A 26,445-nucleotide genomic window follows, 5' to 3' on the forward strand; every position below is an offset into this window, starting at 1 on the left:
ATCACGTGCAAAATTTCCATTAAATCGGATAAGAATTGCGCCCTCTAGAAGCTCAAGATGTCAAAGCCCAAGATCGGTTTATATGGCAGCTATATTAAAACATGGACCGATTTGGCCTATTTACAATCCCACCTACACTAATGAGAAGTATTTGTGCAATATTTCAAGCGTCTAGCTTTACTCCGTCGATAGTTTACGGGCTTTCGACAGACGGACGGACATTGCTAGATCGACTTAAAATGTCATGACGATCAAGAATATATATACTTTATGGGGTCTTAGACGCATATTTCGAGGTGTTGCAAATGGAATGACTAGGTTGTTATACCCCCCATCCTATGGTGGAGGGTATACAAATTAAAAGATGTCCTGAACTCGTTGTATATGAATTGACCTAATGATTATTTTCTCCTTTGATATTTGTCCATGTATCCCTATTGGTTACGCTATGTTTGTCTTATTTACCACGACTTTTAATTTATAACTTTTTAAAAAAATTCTATATTACTCTTTGCACAACTGGAATGGGCCATCAAATCTCAGAAGGAAGCTGCTTGATTATTGAGATAATTTAGTTTTGAGTTGTGTGCTTGGGTACTTCAATGTGTACGCCAATGTGTATGCATGTAGGCGAAGGACAGACAAATTAAATGAACACAGCAACGTGAGCATATTTCACTGATTCTACTGCCACAAGAGCACAAGTGTTAAATTGTCAAATGAAAACTTTTATTTGTCACCGACACACATTGTATGTGAGAAGTCTGTTTTGTTCTACGAAAATCTAAAAGTTTCCCAACTTTGTTGTGTTTCATTTCATTTGACACTTTTATCATTCGATGTCCTTTTGCTTGGCAAGGATTCAGCAAGATTTCTTCATTGTATGTTAGGTCTTAAAAGAAGCGACAGAATGTTGGAATTTCACTCCCAGTACGTTTGCGGAAGCTGTTTCTTCTAGTGGCGTTTAAGGTGGCGAAAATGTGAGGGTTGGTCTATAAAAAAGTTTAATTTGATAGGGAACCATGTATGGAATACCTTTTCAATAAAAGGAACAAGTATGTGGAAATTTAAGTTTGTTTATTTCTCGGAATAGCAGGCAGCCGGTATTATTTCTTATAAGCCAAATTTATAATTTGAAGAGCACGAAAATAATTAAATAAACAGTGATTGCTACTTTAAGAAAATATGTGAAAAAACTGGTGAGTTCGGCAGGGCCGAATCTTGGGAACCCACCACCATGGATTCTGCTAAAATATGGGATCTAAATCTGCTTATAGACCGATTGGGACCGTACTAGGCATAGTTATTGAAAGCCATAACAGAAAACTATGTGCAAAATTTCAGCTAAATCTGATAAAAATCGCGGCTTGTAAGGGCTCAAGAGGTCAAATCGGGAGATCTGTTTATATGGGAGCTATATCAGGTTATAGAACGATTTGGATCGTACTAAACACAGTCGTTGGAAGTCATAACATAACACTATGTTCAAAATTTCAGCCAAATCGGACAAAAATTGCGGCTTAAGAAGTCAAATCGGCAGATCGGTTTATATAGGGGCTATATCTAAATCTGCACCGATATGGCCCATTTGCCATCAATCAATATTAAGTATCTATGCAAAATTTCAAGCGGCTAACTTTACGCATTTGACCTCTATCGTGATTTCGACAGACGGACGGACGGACATGGCTAGATCGACTCAGAACGTCGAGACGACCAAGGTTATGTATACTTGATGGGGTCTTAGACGAATATTTCGAGGTGTTATAAACGGATTGACTAGATTAGTATACCCCCATCCTATGATGATGGGTATAATTAGGAATGATAAAGCAGACGATTTGGCAGTGAAGGCCAAAAAACTGCCGTCAATAAACTTGATTAACCCGAAGCCTTGCGGGTCGACGCATTCCGAGTTAAGGGCGTGGGCGACGAACACTGTGGAACAGCGAAACGGTCGGTAGGACGGTGAAAATCTTATGGGGAGATCCGGATCGTGAGAAGACGAGGCTATTACTGAAAGAAAGTACGAAGGAGGTCAGTATAGCTTTCTGTATCATTCGGAATCACTACGAGCTCGCTTATGTAAAATCGATGCGGAAAGGGAGAGCCTATGTAGGGCATGTGGGGAAGATGATGGGACGTTGGAGCATTTCCCATGACATTGCCCGGAGTTCACGGCTAACAGACACCGGTACTTAGGTGGGGACACAATACCAGACATGAACCAAGTTAGGGGCGGGGTATGAAAAACAATTAAGGATTTTGTAAGTAGTTCGGTATTCCAAACTTAGATTCTCTCTTTCGAGGTTACTTTTTAAGTATTTAGAGCGCATTACTTAGGCGTACGTCCATGAGTGGCATGAGGCGGATGTTAATCAACCACAGTAGTTGCCTTCAATGTTACAAGATAATGAGCGCTGTCCGATTTAATTTTATGCTCAATGATAAGGAATCTCCTTTTTATAGCCGAGTCCGAACTGCGTGCCGCAGAGCGACACCTCTTTGGGGAGAAGTCTTTACATGCCAAAGTTCCTCACAAATGTCGCCAGCATTAGGAGGGGATAACCACCACAGAAAATTTTCCTGATGTTCCTGCCAGGATTCAAACCAAGGCGTTCAGCGTCATAGGCGGACATCCTAACCTATATGCTACGGTGGTCTCTGGTTGAGAGTATGAGAGATAAAAGTTGGATGTATGAAAGATAGAGGTGACAGTCATGGTGGGGTGTTGTAGTGGTGGGTGATGTTCGTGGCTTGTTTCATGCAGAGGTCAGCCAGCTGCATATAATTCTTCTTTTGACTACTTATGTTGTACTTATTGTTTAATTTTTATTTTTTGCTTGTAGTGATTGGATTAGGGATCTACCAATTGAAAAGTCGACGTTTCGACTTTTTCTGATAATCAAAAAGTCGACTTTTCGACTTTTTTCGATTATCAAAAAGTCGACTTTTCTACTTTTTTCGATTATCAAAAAGTCGACTTTTCTACATTTTTCGATTATCAAAAGTCGAATAGCCAAAATAAATATTTTTTTTTTTTGGTTTTTTTTTTATAAAAATGCAATAATTTGTACTTAAACTTAAATAAGAATTGCGCCCTCTGGAGATTCAAGAAGCCAAGACCAAAGATCGGTTTACATGGCAGCTATATCAAAACATGGACAGATTTGGCCTATTTAAAATCCGATCTACACTTATAAAATATATTTGTGCAAAGCGTCTAGCTTCAATCACTCGAAAGTTAGGTGTTACAAACGGAATGACGAAATTAGTAAACCCCCATCAAAAGGTGAAACGAAAAATGTATGCATAAAATTTGTTTATTTTATATCATTAACATTTGGATTTCAATGTTTAAAAACTAATTTATCTTCAACATTTAGTTAATTATTATTTAAAATGAATTTAAAATGGTACATTGCAATGCAGATAAATTTAATGTTAAATGTAGCACATTTTATATTATCAATAAAAATTTAATTGAGAAAAAAATTCTACGAATTTTTCATATCACCTCAACATCATTTTCATCTGCCAAAAACCGCAACAAACATGCCGCATGTCACATTCATTTCAATTAAAGACAATACAAAAAAAAAAACAACAAAAAAGACATCCTAAGGGGAAAAATTACTTCGCCTCTACGAAGCAACCCTGTTAGCACCAAGGACGTTGTTGTCAAATGCCAGAATCAAAAATATTTTGTCAACGACAATGACCAGTAAAAATGGAATGGTTGAAATGGAATTTTTTTAAAACGTTTATGTTTTCGACTTATTTTACAATAACATATCAACATCATCGTAACTCGAATCAGGGAAGTGGCAGGGAATAAGAACTGAGTGGCCCATAGGCAGTTGGTAATTTATTTCCAAATTGGCTAACATTTGCCTGAGGTCTACAAAATGATTGCTACATGTGTATAGCAGAAAAAAGAATACTTAAATTGTTCAGTAATATTTCTGTAAATGTGAACTAAAGAGGCTACTTGAATTAGCTTGCGTAACTATCTCCCTATTTGGCTTTTACATCCCTTAAAGCACACAATGCGGATCTCGACGCTAATAAATCTCCAGGCCCGGACGGTATATTAACACTTGTCCTTTTTCAGTGTTCTTCGACGCTTGCTCGTTCATTACGCAACTTTTTCAACCTTGCTTACTGTGCGGGTGTTTTCCCAGCGTGTTGGAAGGTTGCGAACGTTCAGCCCATCCCCAAGAAAGGTGAGGCGAACAACTCCTGCAAATTATCGGCCAATTGCGATATGCTCTGCGCTCTCCAAGGTTATGGAGAGTATGGTTAACCATTATCTTGTCAGATACTTAGAGTCCAATGGCCTTCTTCAGACAGTATGGGTTCCGCAGAAATCGCTCTACGGGTGACCTAATGGCACTTTTTGTCGGAACGATGTAGTCGCTCTATCCACCAGTTTGGTGAGAGTAAAATCGTGGCTCTGGATATCTCCAAGGCATTTGAAAGGATCTGGCACGGTGCACTTTTATCAAAGCTTGTCACTTTTGGTGTCGGTAGTAACTTCGTTCGATTTATAACGACCTTTCTCAGAGATCGCACTATACGAGTTGTTGTAGATGGGTTCTCATCAGATGAGTATATATTGGTGTGCCACAAAGCTTAGTCCCCTTCCCTTTTTCTTATTTTCATTGACAATCTATTGGGTCAGACTTCGAATCCACTTTACTCATTTGCCGATGACAGCAGTCTGTGTCATTCATATTCATTCGAACATAGGCCCAGTTTTCATGAAATTGTGAACAGGATGCGCATTATGGATGAGACGCTCTCCCAGGATTTGTTGACCATTTCCGAGTGCGGTAGAATGAACAGAGTAGACAAGCGGTTCACTGACCCACATCAATCGTCGATATCTATCTGCGGTATAGATATGGAACAGTCAGATACTCTTGATGTTCTGGGCATGAAGATACAATGTGATGTCCGTTGTTAAAAACAAGAATTCGAAGTGTCGAAAGAAGCATTCAAATGTTTGGGCTTTCTTAAGCGGTGCAAGAAATATTTCACCTCTTCTGATCTTCGCAATATCTATACTACCTGCATCAGGCCGAGGATGGAATATAACTCTCATATATGGGCAGGAGCTCCAAAATCATCCTTGGAGCTACTTGACCGGGTTCAAGGGAGATTGATGGTGTTGATGGTATTCAACTCTATTGCTTCTCTTGAACATCGTCGGAATGTGGGTAGCGTTGTATTGCTCTATCGTTATTTTTATGATGTGTGTTCCAGGGATATTCGTCTTCTTATCCCTGACGTAAGGATGTTCACCAGGAATACAAGACTTGCCAGGAACACATACCCGTTTGTAATTGATTGGCCAGTCGACCGAACTATGCATTACCGAGAAAATTAATTTATCGCCCGAACCATTCGTATATGGAATCGTCTTCCGGTCTTTCCCACCGACATTGACATTCAGAAATTTAAGAAGAGTATCAATAAACACTACTCCCTCTTTCGCCCCTCCAACCCTTAAAAAAATGTGCCCTTTTATGGACCAAAAACATTAAATCGAGAGATAGGTCTATATGGCAGCTATATCCAAATCTGAACCGATCTGAGGCAAATTAAAGAGGGATGTTGACTAAATTTTAGCAAAATCGAATAATAAATGTGGTTTTTATGGGCCTAAGACTATATCCTATATCTGAACCGATCTGGAACAAGTTGAAGTAGGATGTCGATGGGTCTAACACGACTCACTGTCCCAAATTTCAGCATAATAAGATAATAAATGTGGCTTTTATGGGCCTAAGACACTAAATCGGCGGATCGGTCTATATGAGGGCTATATCAAGCTATAGTCCGATATAGCCCATCTTCGAACTTAATCTTCTTGTGGACTAAAAAGTCTGTGCCAAATTTCAGCTCAATATCTCTATTTTTAAAGACTGTAGCGTGATTTTAACAAGTTATTTTCCCGGCATCTCTTCTCAAAAAAAAGATGTAAGAAAATATTTGCTCTACCCTTAGAGCGATATTAAGGTATGGTCCGGTTCGGACCACAATTGAATTATATGTTGGAGACCTGTGTAAAATGTCAGCCAATTCGAATAAGAATTGCGCCCTTTGGGGGCTCAAGAAGTTAAATAGAGAGATCGATTTATATGGGAGCTGTATCAGCTATAGACAGACCATAATAAACACGTATGTTGATGGTCATGAGAGAATCCGTCGTACAAAATTTCAGGCAAATCGGATATTAATTGCGACCTCTAGAAGCTCAAGAAGTCAAGATCCTAGATCGTTTTATATGGCAGCTATATCAGGTTATGAACCGATTTGAACCTTATTTGACGCAGTTGTTGAAAGTAAGAATAAAATACGTCTTGCAAAATTTCAGCCAAATCGGATAAGAATTGCGTCCTCTAGAAGCTCAAGAAGTCAAGATCCCAGATCGGTTTATATGGCAGCTATATCAGGTTATAAACCGATTTGATCCATACTTGGTACAGTTGTTGAAAATCATAATAAAATACGTCATGCAAAATTTCAATTTCCAAATCGGATAAGAATTGCGCCCTCTAGAAGCCAAGTCAACAGATCGGTTTATATTACATCTATATCAGGTTATTTTCCGATTTGAACCATACTTGGCACAGTTGTTGGGTATCGTATCAAAACACGTCGTGGAAAATTTCATTCCAATCGGATAAGAATTGCGTACTCTAGAGGATCAAGAAGTCAAGACCCAATATCGGTTTATATGAAAGCAAAACATGGACCGATATGGCCCATTTACAATTCCAACCGACCTACACTAATAAGAAGTATTTGTGCAAAATTTCAAGCGGCTAGCTTTACTCATTCGGAAGTTAGCGTGCTTTCGACAGACAGACGGAGGGACATGGCTAGATCGACATAAAATGTCGCGACGATCAAGAATATATATACTTTATGGGGTCTCAGACTAATATTTCGAGTAGTTACAAATAGAATGACGAAATTAGTATATCCCCCATCCTATGGTAGATGGAAATTCCTTTTTCTGTTGTTACGGCGAACATTTTTGCAGATTTTACTGAAAAAATTGTTTCAGCGTAGAGAGTTTATTTTTGGTTTAGGCTTTTAAAAATATTTTTTAACGACAAAAGTCCAATTATCACGTTTTTTCAAATTCTGTCAACGTTTAATTTTCCTGTTTTCAAAACGAGTGTTACGATTTCCTCTCATTTCTCCCCTTCTTCCTGACACGCTACTGGTTATAGCGTTTAATTGAACTACCTGTGCTTTGGTCCCAATATTTTAACATCCTGCAGCGAATGCAGGATATTCAAGACGCCTACGCTAGCCTTTTTCTAAGCTTTAAGGCAATTTGGATACACATGCTGTTATGGCGTTACATAATGGCCATTAATAGCGAAAAAATATTGAATATAAATGGCAAACATTAATTTCCGCCGAGTGTTACATAGAAAAAAAGAGGCAAACGCAAAAAACTGAACAGATTGAACAAAGACAAATACAAGTCCGCTAAAGAAGAGGAGGCAAAAAATTGTAGTGTATGGAAAACAAAAACTTCTCGAGAAAATGGGAATAAAAAAGTCTTCATTCAAATCCTATTAAAGTGAAAGAATGAAATAAGAAAACTTCAAGAAGAGATTATAAAAGGAAAGAGCGACAGATAATTTTTCATATTTCCGAACTCAACTAAGTGACACTGTCATTAGTCATATCCTGGGCTGAGCTATGGGAATTGGTTTGTCAGGCCTTCTTCTTCGCAACTAATGATTGGTTTAGTTAATGTCTGGTATCCAGATTTCTGTTGACAAATAACTACGTTGTCTGTTTCAGTGCAATGATTTTTCATGTGAACAGCTGTCAAACTACATATAAAAAAATTCAAAATGAAAACTTTGTAAAAAATTAAAATGCTCTTTTTATGCTAATGTCTAAAAAGTAGAAATTAGGCATAATTAATCCTACTTTAAGCAAAAGTTATGATACGAACTAAAACACCCACCACCATGAATCGCATTTGTTAATTTCTTTTCACTCAGAAAATAAAAAAAAAATATAGTGGGTCAAATCCAAAGTTTGATTAATATAGGAGCTTTATCATTTGGTACACACATTGGAGGTCATAAAATCAGAGAAACTTGTAGGTAAAAACAGCAAAAATTTTTACTGTTACAACAGAAAGTCTGCTGGAAATGGAAAAGCTGTAATTTTTTGCTAAAACAGCAAACATTTTCGGCTGTTTTCAGATGGTAAAAAGATGAAAATGGTTTACAATTTTAGTTTTTACAAAATTTGTGTTTCATTTTATCTTATAACTTAAGGGCATTTTTCTCCAATTTTCTACAATGTTGAAGAATTTAACGATTTTAAAAAACAGCAAACAAAATAACTACCACAATCATATCTGAGATTTTAAACAAAAGATGTAAGCCTAAAATTGTCAAAATTTTATAAAGGGTGATTTTTTTGAGGTTAGGATTTTCATGCATTAGTATTTGACAGATCACGTGGGATTTCAGACATGGTGTCAAAGAGAAAGATGCTCAGTATGCTTTGACATTTCATCATGAATAGACTTACTAACGAGCATCGCTTGCAAATCATTGAATTTTATTACCAAAATCAGTGTTCGGTTCGAAATGTGTTCAAATTTTGACAAATTTTGTTCAGCGATGAGGCTCATTTCTGGTTGAATGGCTACGTAAATAAGCAAAATTGCCGCATTTGGAGTGAAGAGCAACAAGAAGCTGTTCAAGAACTGCCCATGCATCCCGAAAAATACACTGTTTGGTGTGGTTTGTACGCTGGTGGAATCATTGGACCGTATTTTTTCAAAGATGCTGTTGGACGCAACGTTACGGTGAATGAACACATTTCGAACCGAACACTGATTTTGGTAATAAAATTCAATGATTTGCAAGCGTTGCTCGTTAGTAAGTCTATTCATGATGAAATGTCAAAGCATACTGAGCATCTTTCTCTTTGACACCATGTCTGAAATCCCACGTGATCTGTCAAATACTAATGCATGAAAATCCTAACCTCAAAAAAATCACCCTTTATTATTATACCCCCTACCATAGGTTGGGGGTATACTAATTTCGTCATTCTGTTTGTAACACCTCGAAATATGCGTCCAATAACCCATAAAGTATATATATTCTTGATCGTCGTGACATTTTAAGTCGAACCAGCCATGTCCGTCCGTCTGCACAAATACTTTTTATTAGTGTAGGTCGGTTGGGATTGTAAATGGGCCAAATGGGTCCATGTTGATATAGCTGCCATATAAACCGATCTTGGGTCTTGACTTCTTGAGCCTCTAGAGGGCGCAATTCTCTTCCGATTTGGCACTAATTTTGTACAACTGAGCCCCGAATCGGACTATAACTTGATATAGCTGCTCCTCCGTCCTTATTCATTATACTTTGTTTGCCTAAAAACAGATACTGCGCAAAGAAATCGACAGATGCGACCATGGTGGAGGGTATATAAGATTCGGCCCGACGAACTTAGCACGCTCTTACTTGTTATTTACCACAAGCTTCAATAGATGTTAAAAAGCTCAAAAATTTTGTATTGTTTCATTCAAAAGTTGAAAAGTTTCATTTTAATATTACAATAGCAAATAGTGTTTGACGATTGGGACTTAGGTTATTATACACTCATAGAAAAAAGTTTCCTGAAAATAGCAAACACTGTCTGTTGAATATTAGTAGTTAATTTTGCTGCTATTGTAGCAGTAGTTCTGTATTACAGCAGTAGCACTGCAGAGTAGTAGGCTTACTGCTGAAAAGTCTGTTGTTAGCTGAAAATGACTGCTACTTAATTATGAAGGGGATGCTAGAAGAAACAAGTAAGAGCGTGCTAAGTTCGGCCGGGCCGAATCTTATATACCCTCCACCATGGATCGCATTTGTCGAGTTCTTTGCGCGGTATTTCTTGTTAGGCAAACAAAGAATAATGGAAAAGAATTGTTATGCTATTAGAGATATATCAAGTTATAGTCCGATTCGGACCATAAGTAAATTGAATGTTGAAGACCATAGTAGAAGTCATTGGGTAATATTTCAGACCATTGGATAAGAATTGCATCTTATAGGGGCTCAAGAAGCATATTCGGTAGATCGGTATATATGGGAGCTGTATCTGGCTATAGATCGATTAAGACTATATTGGACACTTATGTTGAAGGCTATTGTACAAAATTTCAGCCAAATCGGATAAGAATTGCGCTCTCTAGAGGCTTTAGAAGTCAAGATCCCAGATCGGTTTATATGGCAGCTATATCAGGTTATTTATCGATTTGAACCACATTTATCGCGGTTGTTGGAAGTCATAACAAACAACATCATGCAAAATTTCTACCAAATCGGATGAGAATTGCGCCTTCTTTTGGCTCAAGAAGTCAAGATCCATGACCGGTATATATGACAGCTATATGAAGTTAGGGACCGATTTGAACCATACTTAACACAATTGTTGGAATTGATACCAAAACACCACGTGCAAAATGTCAGCCAAATTGGATAAGAATTGCACCCTCTAGTTGCTCAGGAAGTCAAGACCCAAGATCGGTTAATATGGTAGCTATATCAAAATATGGTACGATTTGACCCATTTACAACCCCAATTGACCTACACCAATGAGAAGTATTTGTCCAACATTTCAAGCGGCTAGATTTACTCCTTCGAAAGTTTGCGTGCTTTCGACAGACGGACGGACATGGCTAGATCGACTTAAAATGTTATGACGATCAAGAATATATATACTTGTTTTGAATAACAAATTTGGTTGAGTGTAGGAGCTATTTAGGCCAACCGCATAAAAATGTTGCCCCCCAATACGAATACTGAAGGTTATTCTAGATATTCGACCCATATACATATAGATTAAGTTTGAGGTAACCACTGCGGCTATAAGAGTTGAGACAATGCGAGAATGGTTACAGGATATGAGCAGGTCATACCATCGCGGTATAAGAAGCACCACTAGGTAACTTAAATGGAATAGAAGAGGTTTCGGATCGGATACTTGATACGGTAAGGTCTTGAATTGACGGAACTCCGGTATTGCTATTTGAATGTTCATGAATGAATCAAAGCTGGAGTACAATGCATGCCTGAGGATCTACATGTAGGACCCAGGGACTAAGATCTGTTTCCGACAGTCTGACCATTCCGACAGCCTGACCATGACTGTTATCAGTTACCTTGATGAATACAATAAACTTAATGAATACGTTTCTTTTTAGCGTGACGCAGTCCGATTTAAAGGCATGTAACTGTGGATCAATTAAATGATTGGTAGGACGACAAAATCCCTTTGGGGGATCTGAATAGTGGGAAGACTTTTACTGAGAGTAAGCTGAAAGGAGGTCTGTATAGCTTTCGGTATTATTACGGGACACATGCATCTATGGGCGCCCTTATGCAGAATAAGTGTGGCAAGTGAGTTCACGTATAGGACAGAAGGGGAAGACAATGAGACGTTGTTTCATTTCTTATGCCATTGCCTGCTTTCCAGACTACGGCACTACCAGACATAAACCAACTAAGGGGCGTGGAGTGGAGAACAATTAAGGATTTTGCGGGTAGCACAGATTTCATTACTAACATTGTGTAGACCTCTCGATATCCTTGTTTAATATACCCCAGATCAGACTAAATTTGGATATAGCTGCCGTATAGACCGACCCCTAGATTTAAGGTCCTTGGGCCATAAAAAGCGCATTTATTGTCCGATTTTGCTGAAATTTGGGACAGTGAGTTATGTTAGAACCCTCGATATACTTGTTTAATTAGGCTCAGAACGGCCCTGATTGGGATATAGCTATCATATAGACCGATTTCTCGATTTAAGGTCCTTGGGCCATAAAATCGCATTTATTGTTCGATTTCGCAGAAATTTGACATAGCGACAATTTGACATCCCTGTTCAATACGGTCCAAATTTGGATATAGCTGTCATATATAACGATGATTTTTTATCACCGTATTATGACGAAAGGAGGTTAATATATATATCCGAGGTGGTGGTATAGCTAAGATATAATGTCATAACGACGATTGGCATAAATATCTTATCAGACAGACAAGCAGGAACATATTGTTGAATTCAAAAATCGATCATGACTGTTGCAGATCTCTCAATAGATGACTGAGCAATATTAACTAGTTCTGGGGCCGGGCCGCAGAGATATCCGAGGGAATTGTAGAGCAGACGAGCTTGCGAGACTAAGAACTACATAACACTTTCAAGGGGAACTGTGGGTATGACTGTAGCGACATGTAAGCTAAGTATTCAGGATCTAGCACGAAGGTCGATGACCTGCTGATGTTATTTGAAATACATTAATTTATTAATATCATTTGGTGTTCATTTACAAACGAAGGACAAACTAGTAGAAATTGACGGCGCCAAGTTTAAAGTCTTGTCCTTAGGACAAAAGTTTTGCTTAACTTTGTAATTAAAATATTGTTGCCAATATAAAATGTGGGTTTAATACCACAAATTGTTATTTTATGTCAATTATGTGCGTAAAAATTGTTTATATTTAGTGTGTTGATACAAATGCCACATTTGGAAATCAATTGTTGAATAATACAAATCTGGTTAGGTCGTGATGTAACATTTTTGATACCCATCACTAAAGGTGGGTATAAAACATATCGAAATATAGGATGGGGTATATTCATTTTGCCATTCCGTTTGCAACACATCGAAATATCCATTTCCGATCCTATAAAGTATATATATTCTTGATCAGCGTAAAAATCTAAGACGATCTAGACATGTCTGTCCGTCTGCCCTTCGACAACCTTCGTCAATTTGGCCGAGATCGGTCCAGATTTGCATATAGCTGCCATATAGACCGATGCTCCGATTTGGGGCCTTAGGCCCATAAAAGCCATATTTATTGGGTTGCCCAAAAAGTAATTGCGGATTTTTCATATAGTCGGCGTTGACAAATTTTTTCACAGCTTGTGACTCTGTAATTGCATTCTTTCTTCTGTCAGTTATCAGCTGTTACTTTTAGTTTGCTTTAGAAAAAAAGTGTAAAAAGAGTATATTTGATTAAAGTTCATTCTAAGTTTTATTAAAAATGCATTTACTTTCTTTTAAAAAATCCGCAATTACTTTTTGGGCAACCCAATATATTCCGATTTTGCTGAATTTGGGACAGTGAGTTGTATTAGGCCCTTCGACATTTTTTTTCAATTTGGTCCTGATCGGATCAGATTTGGATATAGCTGTCATATAGACCGATATCTCTATTTAGAGTCTTGGCCCCAAAAAAGGCGTATTTATAATCCGATTTAACTGAAATTTGACACAGTGACTTATGTTAGGCTTTTCGACATCCATGTTGTATATTGTTCAGATCGGTTTATTTTTAGATATAGCTATTAAAAAGACCAATATTTTGTTATACACAATTGAACAATGGCTTGTTCTTATTAGTCTTTGGTCCAAATCGTGACATATTTCGATATAACTGCTATGGGACATAAGGTATGCAATTTTCACCGGATTTTGATGAAAGGTGGTTTACAATACATATATACCCAAGGTGGTGGGTTTCCAAAGTTCGGCCCCGTCGAACTTAATTCTTTTTTACTTGTTTCAATGTCATTTGTTTTAATTCATTAGGGGGTAGAATTTTCAAGTGATAAAGAGAATGTTATTAAGACAATCTCGGTTTTGTATTAAAAGATATACCTGTTTGGTAAATTAAAAAACAGATAAAATTCAGAAAAATGAATGAAATCTTCATTTGAATCCATATAATTGAATGTTTGAAGGTTATTTCATGCAAATGTTGGCCGTGACTGCGCCTCAAATGGTCCATCCACTTAGTCCAATTTTGGCATACTCTTTCCAACATTTCGGCCGCTATCTCACAAATAAATGCTTCAATGTTGTCTTCCAATGTGTCAATTCAAACGGGCTTGTCTGTATAGAAATGAGCTTTAAAATAGCCCCACAAAAAATAGTCCAAAGGCGTTAAATCGCACGATCTAGGCAGCCAATTGACCGGTCCCGAACTTGAAATAAAATGTTCACCGAACTTGCCTCTCAACAAGTCCATTGTTAAACGTGCTGTGTGGGATGTGGCACCGTCTTGTTGAAACCACATGTCATGCAAATCAATCTCTTGCATTTTGGGCAAAAAAAAGTTGGATATCATCTCACGGTAGCGCTCACCATTCACAATTACGTTACGATTCGCATTATCTTTGAATAATGATGCCACCAGCCCATAAAACGCACCAAACGGTGACTTTTTTTCAGGATGCATTGGTAGCTCTTGCAATGTTTCTGGCTAATATTCACTCCAAAATCGACAATTCTGCTTATTTACGAACTCATTGAGCCAAAAATGACCTTCGTCGTAAAATGGAAGAAGCGCGCGATTAACTTACTTAATAGGACACGGATTTTTTTTTAATAAAATTCCATAATTTGCAAATGCTGTTCGTTCGTTTGTAAGACGATTCTTGGTTAAATTGTATATCAAACTGAAGATGTTTGACAGTGAAACAAAACACGAAACTTGCGTGAGCTGTTTAAACCAGTGTTGCCAAAAAGATAATAGCTACAAAATCACCCTTTACATCTAATACCAAATTGTATTTTTAATTTTTCCATACCAGACGGCACTAATTTCATGCCTCTATCAATACTGTATGGTATCGAAATAAGCGCATTTAAGCTCAATATTTCTATCAGTTTAGGTTAAAATATCTGAGCCAAATTTGAAGATGTTCGGATGAAATTTGCTGTCTTTATTTTACGCGTAAATTAACAAGGACTACGATACAGACATCTCTCTCTTCCTTCTGGGCGTTACAAACAAATACACTAAGTTATAATGCCGTGAAACACTCTAGTGGTGTAGGGTATAAATAGAATGATGCATATAAAGGGTGATTTTTTTGAGGTTAGGATTTTCATGCATTAGTATTTGACAGATCACGTGGGATTTCAGACATGGTGTCAAAGAGAAAGATGCTCAGTATGCTTTGACATTTCATCATGAATAGACTTACTAACGAGCAACGCTTGCAAATCATTGAATTTTATTACCAAAATCAGTGTTCGGTTCGAAATGTGTTCATTCACCGTTCAGCGATGAGGCTCATTTCTGGTTGAATGGCTACGTAAATAAGCAAAATTGCCGCATTTGGAGTGAAGAGCAACCAGAAGCCGTTCAAGAACTGCCCATGCATCCCGAAAAATGCACTGTTTGGTGTGGTTTGTACGCTGGTGGAATCATTGGACCGTATTTTTTCAAAGATGCTGTTGGACGCAACGTTACGGTGAATGAACACATTTCGAACCGAACACTGATTTTGGTAATAAAATTCAATGATTTGCAAGCGTTGCTCGTTAGTAAGTCTATTCATGATGAAATGTCAAAGCATACTGAGCATATTTCTCTTTGACACCTTTATCCAAATCTGAATGTATTTTGATGAAATAGGTTAGAGCCATAGGTAAGAAACCATCCCATAGCGAGAAGTGATATTTTTTTTCCATTTTTGCTCGTTAAAAGTAGGTTAGGTTAGGTTGAAAAGAGGATGCAGGATATTAATTAATATTAATTTGTCCCATGCCACTAAAGACAAATACCTAAGCCAGTAATCGGCTTGTAGTGCGCTCTAAAAACTAAAAAAAAAAAAAAGTAAATTTCAAGTTGGAAATTCAGTGCTACTTACAAAATCCTTACTTGTTTTCCATACCGCGCCCCTAAGTTGGTTTATGTGTGGTATTGTGTCCCCACTTAAGTACCAGTTGCGAAAAGTGGACAATGACATAGGTAATGCTCCAACGTCTCATCATCTTTCCCACATGCCCTACACATGTCATCACTTGCCGCGCCGATTTAGCATAAGTGACCTCGTAGTCCTATGTATCCCGTTATTTTTTCAAAGATGCTGTTGGACGCAACGTTACGGTGAATGAACACATTTCGAACCGAACACTGATTTTGGTAATAAAATTCAATGATTTGCAAGCGTTGCTCGTTAGTAAGTCTATTCATGATGAAATGTCAAAGCATACTGAGCATCTTTCTCTTTGACACCTTTATCCAAATCTGAATGTATTTTGATGAAATAGGTTAGAGCCATAGGTAAGAAACCATCCCATAGCGAGAAGTGATATTTTTTTTCCATTTTTGCTCGTTAAAAGTAGGTTAGGTTAGGTTGAAAAGAGGATGCAGGATATTAATTAATATTAATTTGTCCCATGCCACTAAAGACAAATACCTAAGCCAGTAATCGGCTTGTAGTGCGCTCTAAAAACTAAAAAAAAAAAAAGTAAATTTCAAGTTGGAAATTCAGTGCTACTTACAAAATCCTTACTTGTTTTCCATACCGCGCCCCTAAGTTGGTTTATGTGTGGTATTGTGTCCCCACTTAAGTACCAGTTGCGAAAAGTGGACAATGACATAGGTAATGCTCCAACGTCTCATCATCTTTCCCACATGCCCTACACATGTCATCACTTGCCGCGCCGATTTAGCATAAGTGACCTCGTAGTCCTATGTATCCCGTTATGATACCAATAGCTATACTGACCTCCTTCTTGCTTCCTTTCAGTAATAGCTTCGTTCTCTCACGATCCGGATCACCCCATAGGATTTTCGCAGTCCTACCGACTGTTTCGCTGTTCCACAGTTTTACCACGCTACAAACCCAAAAGGCTTCAGGTTGACCAAGTTTATTGACGGCAGTCCTCTGGCCTTCACCGCCATCGTCTGCCCTTTCATTTCCCCTTACTCCGTTATGGCCCGGCACCCAAACGATGAGGATTTTGCCATCCTCAGAGAAGGCGTTAATTTCCTTCTTATACTGCAAGACTGATCGTGACCTTACCGTCCTGGTTGTTAATGCCCTTAAGTCAATTTTACTGTCCTTAAAGATGTCACACTCGACGTCCTCGCGTTAGCACCACACCACCTCACGCATTCCGTGATCGCCCGGATCTCTGCCTGCAGGACCGTATTATGGTCAGGCAGTCTAAAACAGATCTCAGTCCTTGGGTTCTGAACGTAGAACCCCAGACCCACTGTGTCCTCTACGTTTGATCCATCCGTGTAACATGATCTTCCAGATGGCAATACAAGGTTCTGTCAGTCCAAGACTGTGCCACTGGCATCTGTCCCTCGGACTAGACCTCTAGTGTCGTCTCAGGTATCTGATCGTTAACCTCTTCCCTTCTTTTTAGGTTTCCTATCGTCGCCTCGTTTATACCGTGATGGCATGAGCTGCTCCCATCCTCAATCCATTCTTCAATCGCCTTAAGTCAACGGGTTGGATATCAAGACATGTTCTCTGAACCTGTTGTATGGTCCTTATGTTGCACTTTTCTCCATAGAAGTCCACCAAACAACTGAGGCGCAAGTAAGTATTGGTCTTATCACGATCCTGTAGAGTCAGTGGACTATCCCCGGATTCAGGCCCCATTTCTAGCCTACGACCCGTCTACATAGTGCACAACATCTTTTTTTTTCTGTCAGCCAACACGCAGGGGATGTCCCCTATGAATGCAGTGCATTGCGTTGGCGAGAGAAAATTAGGAATTGGAGGTGGCGAGAAGGATGTACTGCTTATTGACATTTGTCTTAAATCTTTGGATGTTAAAGTGGGTAGGAAAAACATTAGCCGGAAGTTGTTTCCACATACGAATGCATTGTGCGGTCTGCTGGCCAATCAATTACAAACGGGTGTGAGATCCTGGGATGTCTAGTACCCCTGACATACATCCTTACATCAGGAATAAGAAAACGAATATCAGACGAACACACACCATGAAAGTACCTATAAAACAGCGCCAAACAACCCACATTGGGACGATGATGAAGGGAGGCAATAGAGTTGGATACCCCACTGTCCCCAATCAACGCCATCGCTCTCCTCTGTACACGGTCCAGTAGCTCCAGGGATGATTTTGAAGCTCCAGCCCATACATGTGAATTGGACTCCATTTTCGGCCTTATGAAAGTGGTGTAGATGTTAAGAAGGTCAGACGGAATGAAGTATTTCTTACACCGTTTAAGGATGTCAGATACATTTTCGATTGAGGGGAGTGGTTGATTGCTATCCGGCAGGAAAGAATTCCCTGCAAATATATCAGCCAATAGGTTAGCCTTATCAACCGGGTCAGTGAACGTTTGATCGTCCTTAACAAGAGTTGGAATAGTAGTAGGGTAGTTCACCCTTTACTCTTTTCACGAACGACCAAAAGCTTTTACTTCCTCGTGTAGAAGCAAGGACCTTAGTACGCAGACGCTGTTCGTAAAGAAATTTTTCGCGCCTAAATTTCTGTGAGCCTTCTCAGTTTGCTACTGAATGTGACACTTCCAATAAAGTTTCCTATCCAAGATAACTCCTGGCGTTACAAGTATATTCACTAATTTATAACACTATGTACCACAGACGTGGTATTCAAATATATTTTTTAAATTGGGTTTAAGCTAAAGTTTTATATTAAGTTTGTTAAAAATGTCCTATTTTTTAAAAGTTTTAATAGAATATTTAAAAATTTGCCATAGTGGAATGGGGCGGATTAATATCCGCACCCTCTTTTCAACCTAACCTAACCTACAAACTTACGTTCTTTTATAAGAACTTTTGTAATAAACATGTTCTAAATTACCATAATGTGTCATACCTCATATGATCCAGCCGTATCCAGTATATCCAGCGTGAGACTAACACCCGCTATTGAAAAGTTACCCTGATGCATTTCTTCGATGGTCCTTTTGTATTTGGTCGTAAACGTGTTGTATAAAAATTGTGTAATTATTGAGGTTTTACCGACTTTAGCAGCACCCATGACAACGATTTTGTGGCGAGCATTTGCCGGACCAATGGCATCGTCTACAGCATTATTGCGGCCAACTCTGAAAGGCAAGGCAAACAAAACGATAAAAAACATTAGGGTGTATCGAAATGAAAGTTGAAAAAGAGTTGTAGTGGTATATTAAAAACTATAAGAAGAACATTAAGGTAAATGTAATACACATGAGGCAACTGAGGCCACAGCGGCGCAGAGATTAGCATGTCCGCCTATGACACTGAACGCCTAGGTTCAAACCCCGCCGTGAACATGAAAAAATTTTCAGCCGTGGTTATCCTTACTACTGCTGGCTATATTAGTGAGGTATCCTGCCATGTTAAAACTTCTCTACCAATTGGAGTCTTTCGGACTCGGCATAAAAAGGAGGATCCTTGTCACTGAGCTTAAAATTTAATCGGACTGCACTCATTGATATGAGAGAAGTATACCTTGTTCCTGAATGGAATGTTCAGGGGAAATTTCGTATAATACACTACATATTTTAAAATTTAAAAGTTTACAAATTTGCAAGCATCTGTATTATTGTGTATATGGAAGTATGGGATCACTTGTATATTCCATATCTCCTAATGCTCTTACATTAGTAAGGATTCCGAAAAGGATGATATGGAGCGAGCTTCATATGTTTCCGGGCATAATAGAGATTGATGTTCGGTTGGATGAACTTTGTAGTTGCGTGTAGTACCACGTGCAGGTGGGGCAACATAATGATGACTATGTGCTTCCTGTTACTGCTGGTTTGTTAGTGTTGTTAGTGATGGTGCAACGAATAGAGGCGTTTTCGAGGGCTGCACATACATGAATGCTGTGTAGTCGACATTGTTCATAGTTGGTGAATGATTCCGTAATAGATTTAGATTGTTTTCACTTTGTAGGTTGTGAAGCTGTTGTCTTACTCAGACAGATGAATGCTGGCTTTTCGTTGTGGTAACTGTGGCCGGTTGCTTTGCAACAAATTCAATTATAATTGTTGTCGTTGCGAGAATATAGTGAATGTATGGGTAAATGAGTAAATAATTGTTGTACACCCCTCCTTAGGATGCGGGTATACTAATCTAGTCATTCTGTTTGTAACACCTCCAAGTATTGATCTTCTACCGTCCGTCCGTCTGTGGAAATTACGATAGCTGTCCAACGTGTGAAGCTAGTTGCTTGAAATCTTGTACACATTCATCTCATTGATGTAAGTCGCTGGTGATTGCAAATGAGCCACATGAGTTCATATTTGCATAAAGTCTCCATATAAACGATATGACCTCTTAAGCGTAGTTCTTACCCGATTTGGCATGGATAAGAATAAAGCAATCTTATCTCAATGACCTCTACTATGATTTCTTATATTCGTGCCAAGTATGGTTTTAATTGCTCCGTAACCCGATATAGCTCCCGTATAAATCGATCTCCCAAATGTACTTCTTGAGCTACTTGAGTACGCTATTCTGACCATGGCTGAGGAGTCGAGCAATTCTTTTAGTAATGTGTATACCCCACACCACTACTGTGGTACAGGGTATTATATCTTAGTGCATTTGTTTGTAACACCTAGAAAGAAAAGAGATATACCCATTGATACGTATACCGATCGACTCAGAATCACCTTCTGATTCGATTTTGCTATGTCCGTCTGTCTGTCCATGTTAATTTGGGTACAATGTATATGTCGCAGTTTCCATCCGATCGTCTTAAAATTTGGTACAAACATGTTTTTTGGCCTAGAGACGAAGCCTATTGAAATTGGAAAAAATCGGTTCAGATTTGGCTATAGCTTCCGTATATATGTTCGTCCGATTTGCAGTAATAATGCAATAAAATGGTCTTTTGTTAACCGATTCTGTCGGAATTTTGCAGGAAGGATTTTCTGCAAAATTCGATCATTCTGTTTGTAACACCACGAAATATGCGTCCAAGACCCCATAAAGTATATATATTCTTGATCGTCATGATATTTTATGTCGATCTAGCTGCCCGTCCGTACGTCCGTCTGCCAGTCGAAAGCACGCAAACTTTCGCTGGAGTAAAGCTAAAGTAAAGCTAGGCTTGAAATTTCGCACAAATACTTTTTATTAGTGTAGGTCAGATGGGATTGTAAATGGGCCAAATCGGTCCATGTTTTGATATAGCTGCCATATAAATTGATCTTGAGTCTTGACTTCTTGTGCCTCTAGAGGGCCTGGTAAAGCTGCCATATAAACCGATATTGGATCTTGACTTCTTCAACTGCTAGAGGGCGCATTTCTCATCTGATTTTGCATGAGGTGTTTTGTTATGTCTTTCTAGAACTGGGCTTAGTATGACGCAAATCGGTACATAACCTGATATAGCTGCCATATAAACCGATCATGGGCCTTGACATCTTCAGCTTTTAAAGGGGCAATTCTTATCCGATTTGGCTGTAATTTTGCACGTGGTGTTTTGGTATCATGTCAACAACTGTGCTAAGTATGGTTCAAATCGGTTCTTAACCTGATATAGCTGCCATATAAACCGATCACGGGTCTAAGTACCTCCTTCGTTGGTGGGTATGTATGACTATTATACAAAATCAACAAGACGTTAGACTGAACCTGAATGGAATGTAAGAAATTTTTAAACCCATAAATCTATGTAACATCTCTCATGCTATCTGAAAACATGTGTTTATCTGAAGAAAATGTATGTACAGGTGTATATAGGAAGTTTTATACAGATCTTAGTTTATGTTGTGTACCTAATGTTAATATTGTATTTTTATTAGGCATTGTTTAAATGTTGTTGTACTCGCATAATCAGCCAGTAAATTAAAATTGTAATTAAATAATACTCTGGTAAATTTTGACAGGCTTTTGAAAATATGTCCCCATGTAAATGATTATCCTATCGCGGAATGTGTATTATAACCGCCCATAATTATAGTAGATTTTGCATTCCGTAATTTTGGGTTGTTTTTTTTTGCAGTATTAGTTCGCTTTTATGTTACTTATACGAAACTAAATTTGAAACTTAGCTGGCATTCCTATGACAACAAATTGATGGGATAAATATGTTGCCCTGCATAACAGAGTAAAGTTAACCACCTAAATTTTCAAGTTGCCATTTTTCAGCACACATGCAAAGCAATATACCAAAATTAATGTTGGGGACAACCAGCACCGCTCGTAAAATCTCTCACAACAGCTCTTGCGTTTTCCACAATAATTAATTAAATTTGTGCGGCAATGAAAAACTTTGTTAGCATCATCTATACCACCGCACTGTGTTTTCTAATAAAGTTGTTTAAAACTATGCGTACGCTTGTAGGCAAATTTTGTGTACGAGGGTAAAATTTAAAAATAGAGAAGAACTGAAAGGGGAAGTAACGTTTTGTTTTTTTTTTATAAAAATTTTCTTCTTTTTATACCCACCACCGAAGGATGGGGGTATATTCATTTTGTCATTCCGTTTGCAACACATCGGAATATCCATTTCCGACCCTATAAAGTATATATATTCTTGATCAGCGTAAAAATCTAAGACGATCTAGACATGTCCGTCCGTCTGTCTGTTGAAATCACGCTACAGTCTTTAAAAATAGAGATATTGAGCTGAAATTTTGCACAGATTCTTTTTATGTCCATAAGCAGGTTAAGTTCAAAGATATAGACCGACCCGCCGATTTAGGGTCTTAGGCCCATAAATGCATCTTTTATTATCCGATTTTGTTGAAATTTGGGACAGTGAGTTATCTTAGGCCCTTCAACTTCCTTCGTTAAATTGGCTCAGATCGGTTCAGATTTGGATATAGCTGCCATATAGACCGATCCTCCGGTTAAGGGTCTTAGGCCCACAAAAGCCACATTTTGATGAAATTCGGGACAGTGAATTGTGTTAGGCCCTTTGACATATTTCTTCAATTTGGTCCAGATCGGTTCAGATTCAGATATAGCTGCCATATAGACCGATTTCTTGATTTATGGTTTTGGGCCCATAAAATGCTCATTTATTGTCTGATGTCGCCGAAATTTGGAACAGTGAGTTAAGTTAAGCCCCTTGAGATACTTCTGCAATATCGCATAGATCGGTCCAGATTTGGATATAGCTGCCATATAGACCGATATCTAGGTTTTAGGTTTTGGGGCGATAAAAGACGCATTTATTGTCCGATGTCGCTGAAATTTAACACAGTGAGTTTGGTTAGGCTCTTCGACGTCCTTCTTCAATTTTGCCCAGATCGGTCCAGATTTGCATATAGCTGCCATATAGACCGATCTCTGGATTTAAGGTTTAGGGCCCATAAAAGAGGCATTTATTGTCCGATTTCGCCGAAATTTGGCAGTGCTTTGTGTTAGGCTTTTCGACATGTTTGTGCAACTTGGCCCAAATCGGTCCAGATTTGGATATAGCTGCCATGTAGACCGATATCTCGATTTAAAGTCTTGACCCCATAAAAGGCGTATTTATAATCCGATTTCACTGAAATTTGACACAGTGACTTATGTTCGGCTTTTCGACATCTGGTCGTATATAGTTCAGATCGGTATGAGGTATATGAGTATAAGGTATGAATTTTTTTTGATGAAAGGTGGTTTAAATATACATATACCCGAGGTGGTGGGTATCCAAAGTTCGGCCCGGCCGAACTTAACGCCTTTTTACATGTTTGAATTAATGGAAAAACAATCAACCACTTTTTATTGGCGCATCGAGATATCGAGATATCGGTCTATATGGCAGCCATAAGCAAATCTTGATCGATCTAGACCATATTGAAGCAATATGTGGAAGGGCTTAACTTAACTTACTGTCCCAAATTTCGACAACATCGGACAATAAATGCGCCTTTTATGGGCCCAAAACCTTAAATCGAGAGATCGGTCTGTATGGCAGCTATATCCAAATCTGATCCGATCAGGGTCAAATTGAATAAAAAATTCGAAGAGCCTAACACAACTCACTGTCCGAAATTTCAGCAAAATCGGATAATAAATGTGGCTTTTATGGGCCTAAGACCCAAAATATGCGGATGGGTCTATATGGCAGCTATATCCAAATCTGAACCGATCTGGTCCAAATTGAAGAAGAATGTCGAGTGGGCTAACACAACTAACTGCCCCAAATTTCAGCAAAATCGGATAATAAATGTGGCTTTTATTGGCCTAAGACCCTAAATCGGCGGATCGGTCTATATGGGGGCTATACCAAGATATAGTCCGATATAGCCCATCTTCAAACTTAACCTGCTTATGGACGAAAAAGGAATCTGTGCAAAGTTTCAGCTTAATATCTCTATTTTTAAAGACTGTAGCGTGATTTCAACGGACAGACGGACGGACATGTTTAGATCGTCTTAGATTTTTACGCTGATCAAGAATATATATATAATATAGCGCAGAACGGTCCAATTTGGATATAGACCATATAGACCGATCCGTCGATTTAGGGTCTTAGGTCCACAAAAGCCACATTTATTATCTGATTTTGCTGATACTTGGGACAGTGAATTGTGTTAGGCCCTCCGACACCCTTCTTCAATTTGGCCCAGATCAGTCCAGATTTGAATATACATAGCTGCCATATAGACCATTCTCTCGATAAAAGGTTTTGGGTCCATATTGTCCGATGTCGCCGAAATTTGGGACAGTGAGTTATGTTAAGCCCCCCGACATATTTCAGCAATTTGGCCTAGATCGATTAAGATTTGCATATAGCTGCCATATTTTCGATTTAAGATTTTGGGCCCATATAAGGCGCATTTATTGTCCGATGTCGCCGAAATTTGGGACAGTGAGTTGTATTGGGCAGTTCGAAATTTTTCTTCAGTTTGCCTCAGTTCGGTCCAGATTTGGATATAGCTGCCATATAGACCGATCTCTCGATTTAAGGTTTTGGGGCCATAAAAGGCGCGAAATCCTTCTTCTTGGCCTAGATCGGTCCAAATTTGAATATAGCTGCCAAATAGACCGATCTCTCGATTTTAGGCTTTGGGTCCATAAAAGGCGCATTTATAATCCGATTCACAGAAATTTGACACGGTGACTTATGTTAGACTTTACGACATCCGTGTCGTGTATGGTTCAGATCGGTTTATTTTTAGATATAGCTACTAAAAAGATCAATATTTTGATATACACAATTGAACAATGACTTGTACTTATTATTATTTGGTCCATATCGGAATATATTTCGATATAGCTGCTATCGGGCATAAGGTATGCAATTTTCACCGGATTTTGATGAGAGGTGGTTTACATATATACCCGAGATGGTGGGTATCCAAAGTTCGGCCCGGCCGAACTTAACACCTTTTTACTTGTTCTAAGATGCTTGTGTATGTTGATGATGTGAAGCTCTTTATGCATACGAACTTATGAATTCAACTAACAGGACGATATACACTCTTATGTCAAATGGTGCAGTACAAAGGGAATGTCCCTAAATTTGAAGAAACGTAAGAAACTGTCTTCGTTTAGATCTCAGGCGATTTTTTAGAATTTCTTCTTTGGCTCGTACAAACTGGATAATGTTGATTCGTTTGCAGATTAAGTACTCCTTATACATATTGTTTGTTTTTGTAATCTTCATTAATGCAATCTATCTGTTACTGATATTTAACATTATTTTTGATGTTTTAAATTTTTGTATGTGAAATTAGCCAGTGGTCAATTAACTTAATACAAATGAGATAGCGTTTATGGAAGTAGATCTTGTGGTGCTTTTCGTTTTAACCATTCCCATCCTAGTTCCTTTCTTTCTATTTGATATCTGGTTTGCCCCTAGGGGCCATCAAGTGACTAAAGTACCTTTAAGTCGTTTAATATGCACATCACACTTGCAATGCAATGAAGCAGATTAAGTTTGGTCATAATTTTTGAAAAGCTCAGTATTCACGGCATTTGATTGATTTAGTTCAAGAACTTTTTCATTTTGGAAAACTTTTTACTTGGTTTGAAATGAAATCGCCAGTTTTTGTAATGTTCTGGTAATGTTATTTGAAAGTGTCTCAGCTGTGTGGGAGTTGAACTTCTCACAATGAGATAAGTAATCCCAAGTGAATGCAGAACGTTGAAAATAATTTTTCACTGTCAAGGCATAATAAAAATATTAATGACATTTAAGCCGCCAATGAATTGGTAAGATTTGGCTTCGATTCTTGCTGTTACTTAGCGCTATGGCATGACTTTGACTTTGTCAGCTAATCTGGGGAAAGATGAGTTTGCGACAGTACTTTTGTGTGTAGTCTTAAAAGGGGCGTTTTGATGAATGCTTGCTTTGTTAATAGATCAACGTTATTTTCATTTAGTTTCGCTATACGCCCCTCCACGTCCTAATGCTGTCTAATTTTTCTGACATGCTTATTTGCAATCACCACGAGAAGGGCGTGGACAGGATGAATAAAAAGGTCACATGTTAATTAATTTCGAAATCACAAATGTTTTTGTATTGTCGTAATCAGTCTTAGTTTAACATAACAAATACATTGGTATTCATGATTCATGACCTGTTAGTCTGTGCTTTGAGTACAAGCTCCTTCTCTATTCCCACTTGGTTTAGTCCTCTGTGGTTTGTAGATTTGCTATGCAGGATATCCGCGATGACTTCTTTCCATCTTTGGCTCAGAC

At 38.4% G+C, this 26,445-nt stretch overlaps 1 protein-coding gene across 4 annotated transcripts in view; it reads right to left on the bottom strand.

Moving 5' to 3' along the window:
* The window catches only part of LOC106094111 (ras-related protein Rap-2b), a 209,739-nt gene that overhangs the window by 60,145 nt on the left and 123,149 nt on the right, over window positions 1-26,445 (bottom strand). For all 4 annotated transcript variants that reach the window (XM_059367459.1, XM_059367458.1, XM_059367460.1 and 1 more), the window contains one exon: window positions 18,683-18,914. In XM_059367459.1, coding sequence (XP_059223442.1) covers window positions 18,683-18,914 — 232 coding nt within the window. The remainder of the gene's footprint in view (window positions 1-18,682; window positions 18,915-26,445) is intronic.

Source organism: Stomoxys calcitrans, chromosome 4 (assembly GCF_963082655.1).
Source record: "Stomoxys calcitrans chromosome 4, idStoCalc2.1, whole genome shotgun sequence".
NCBI classification, from domain to species: domain Eukaryota; kingdom Metazoa; phylum Arthropoda; class Insecta; order Diptera; family Muscidae; genus Stomoxys; species Stomoxys calcitrans.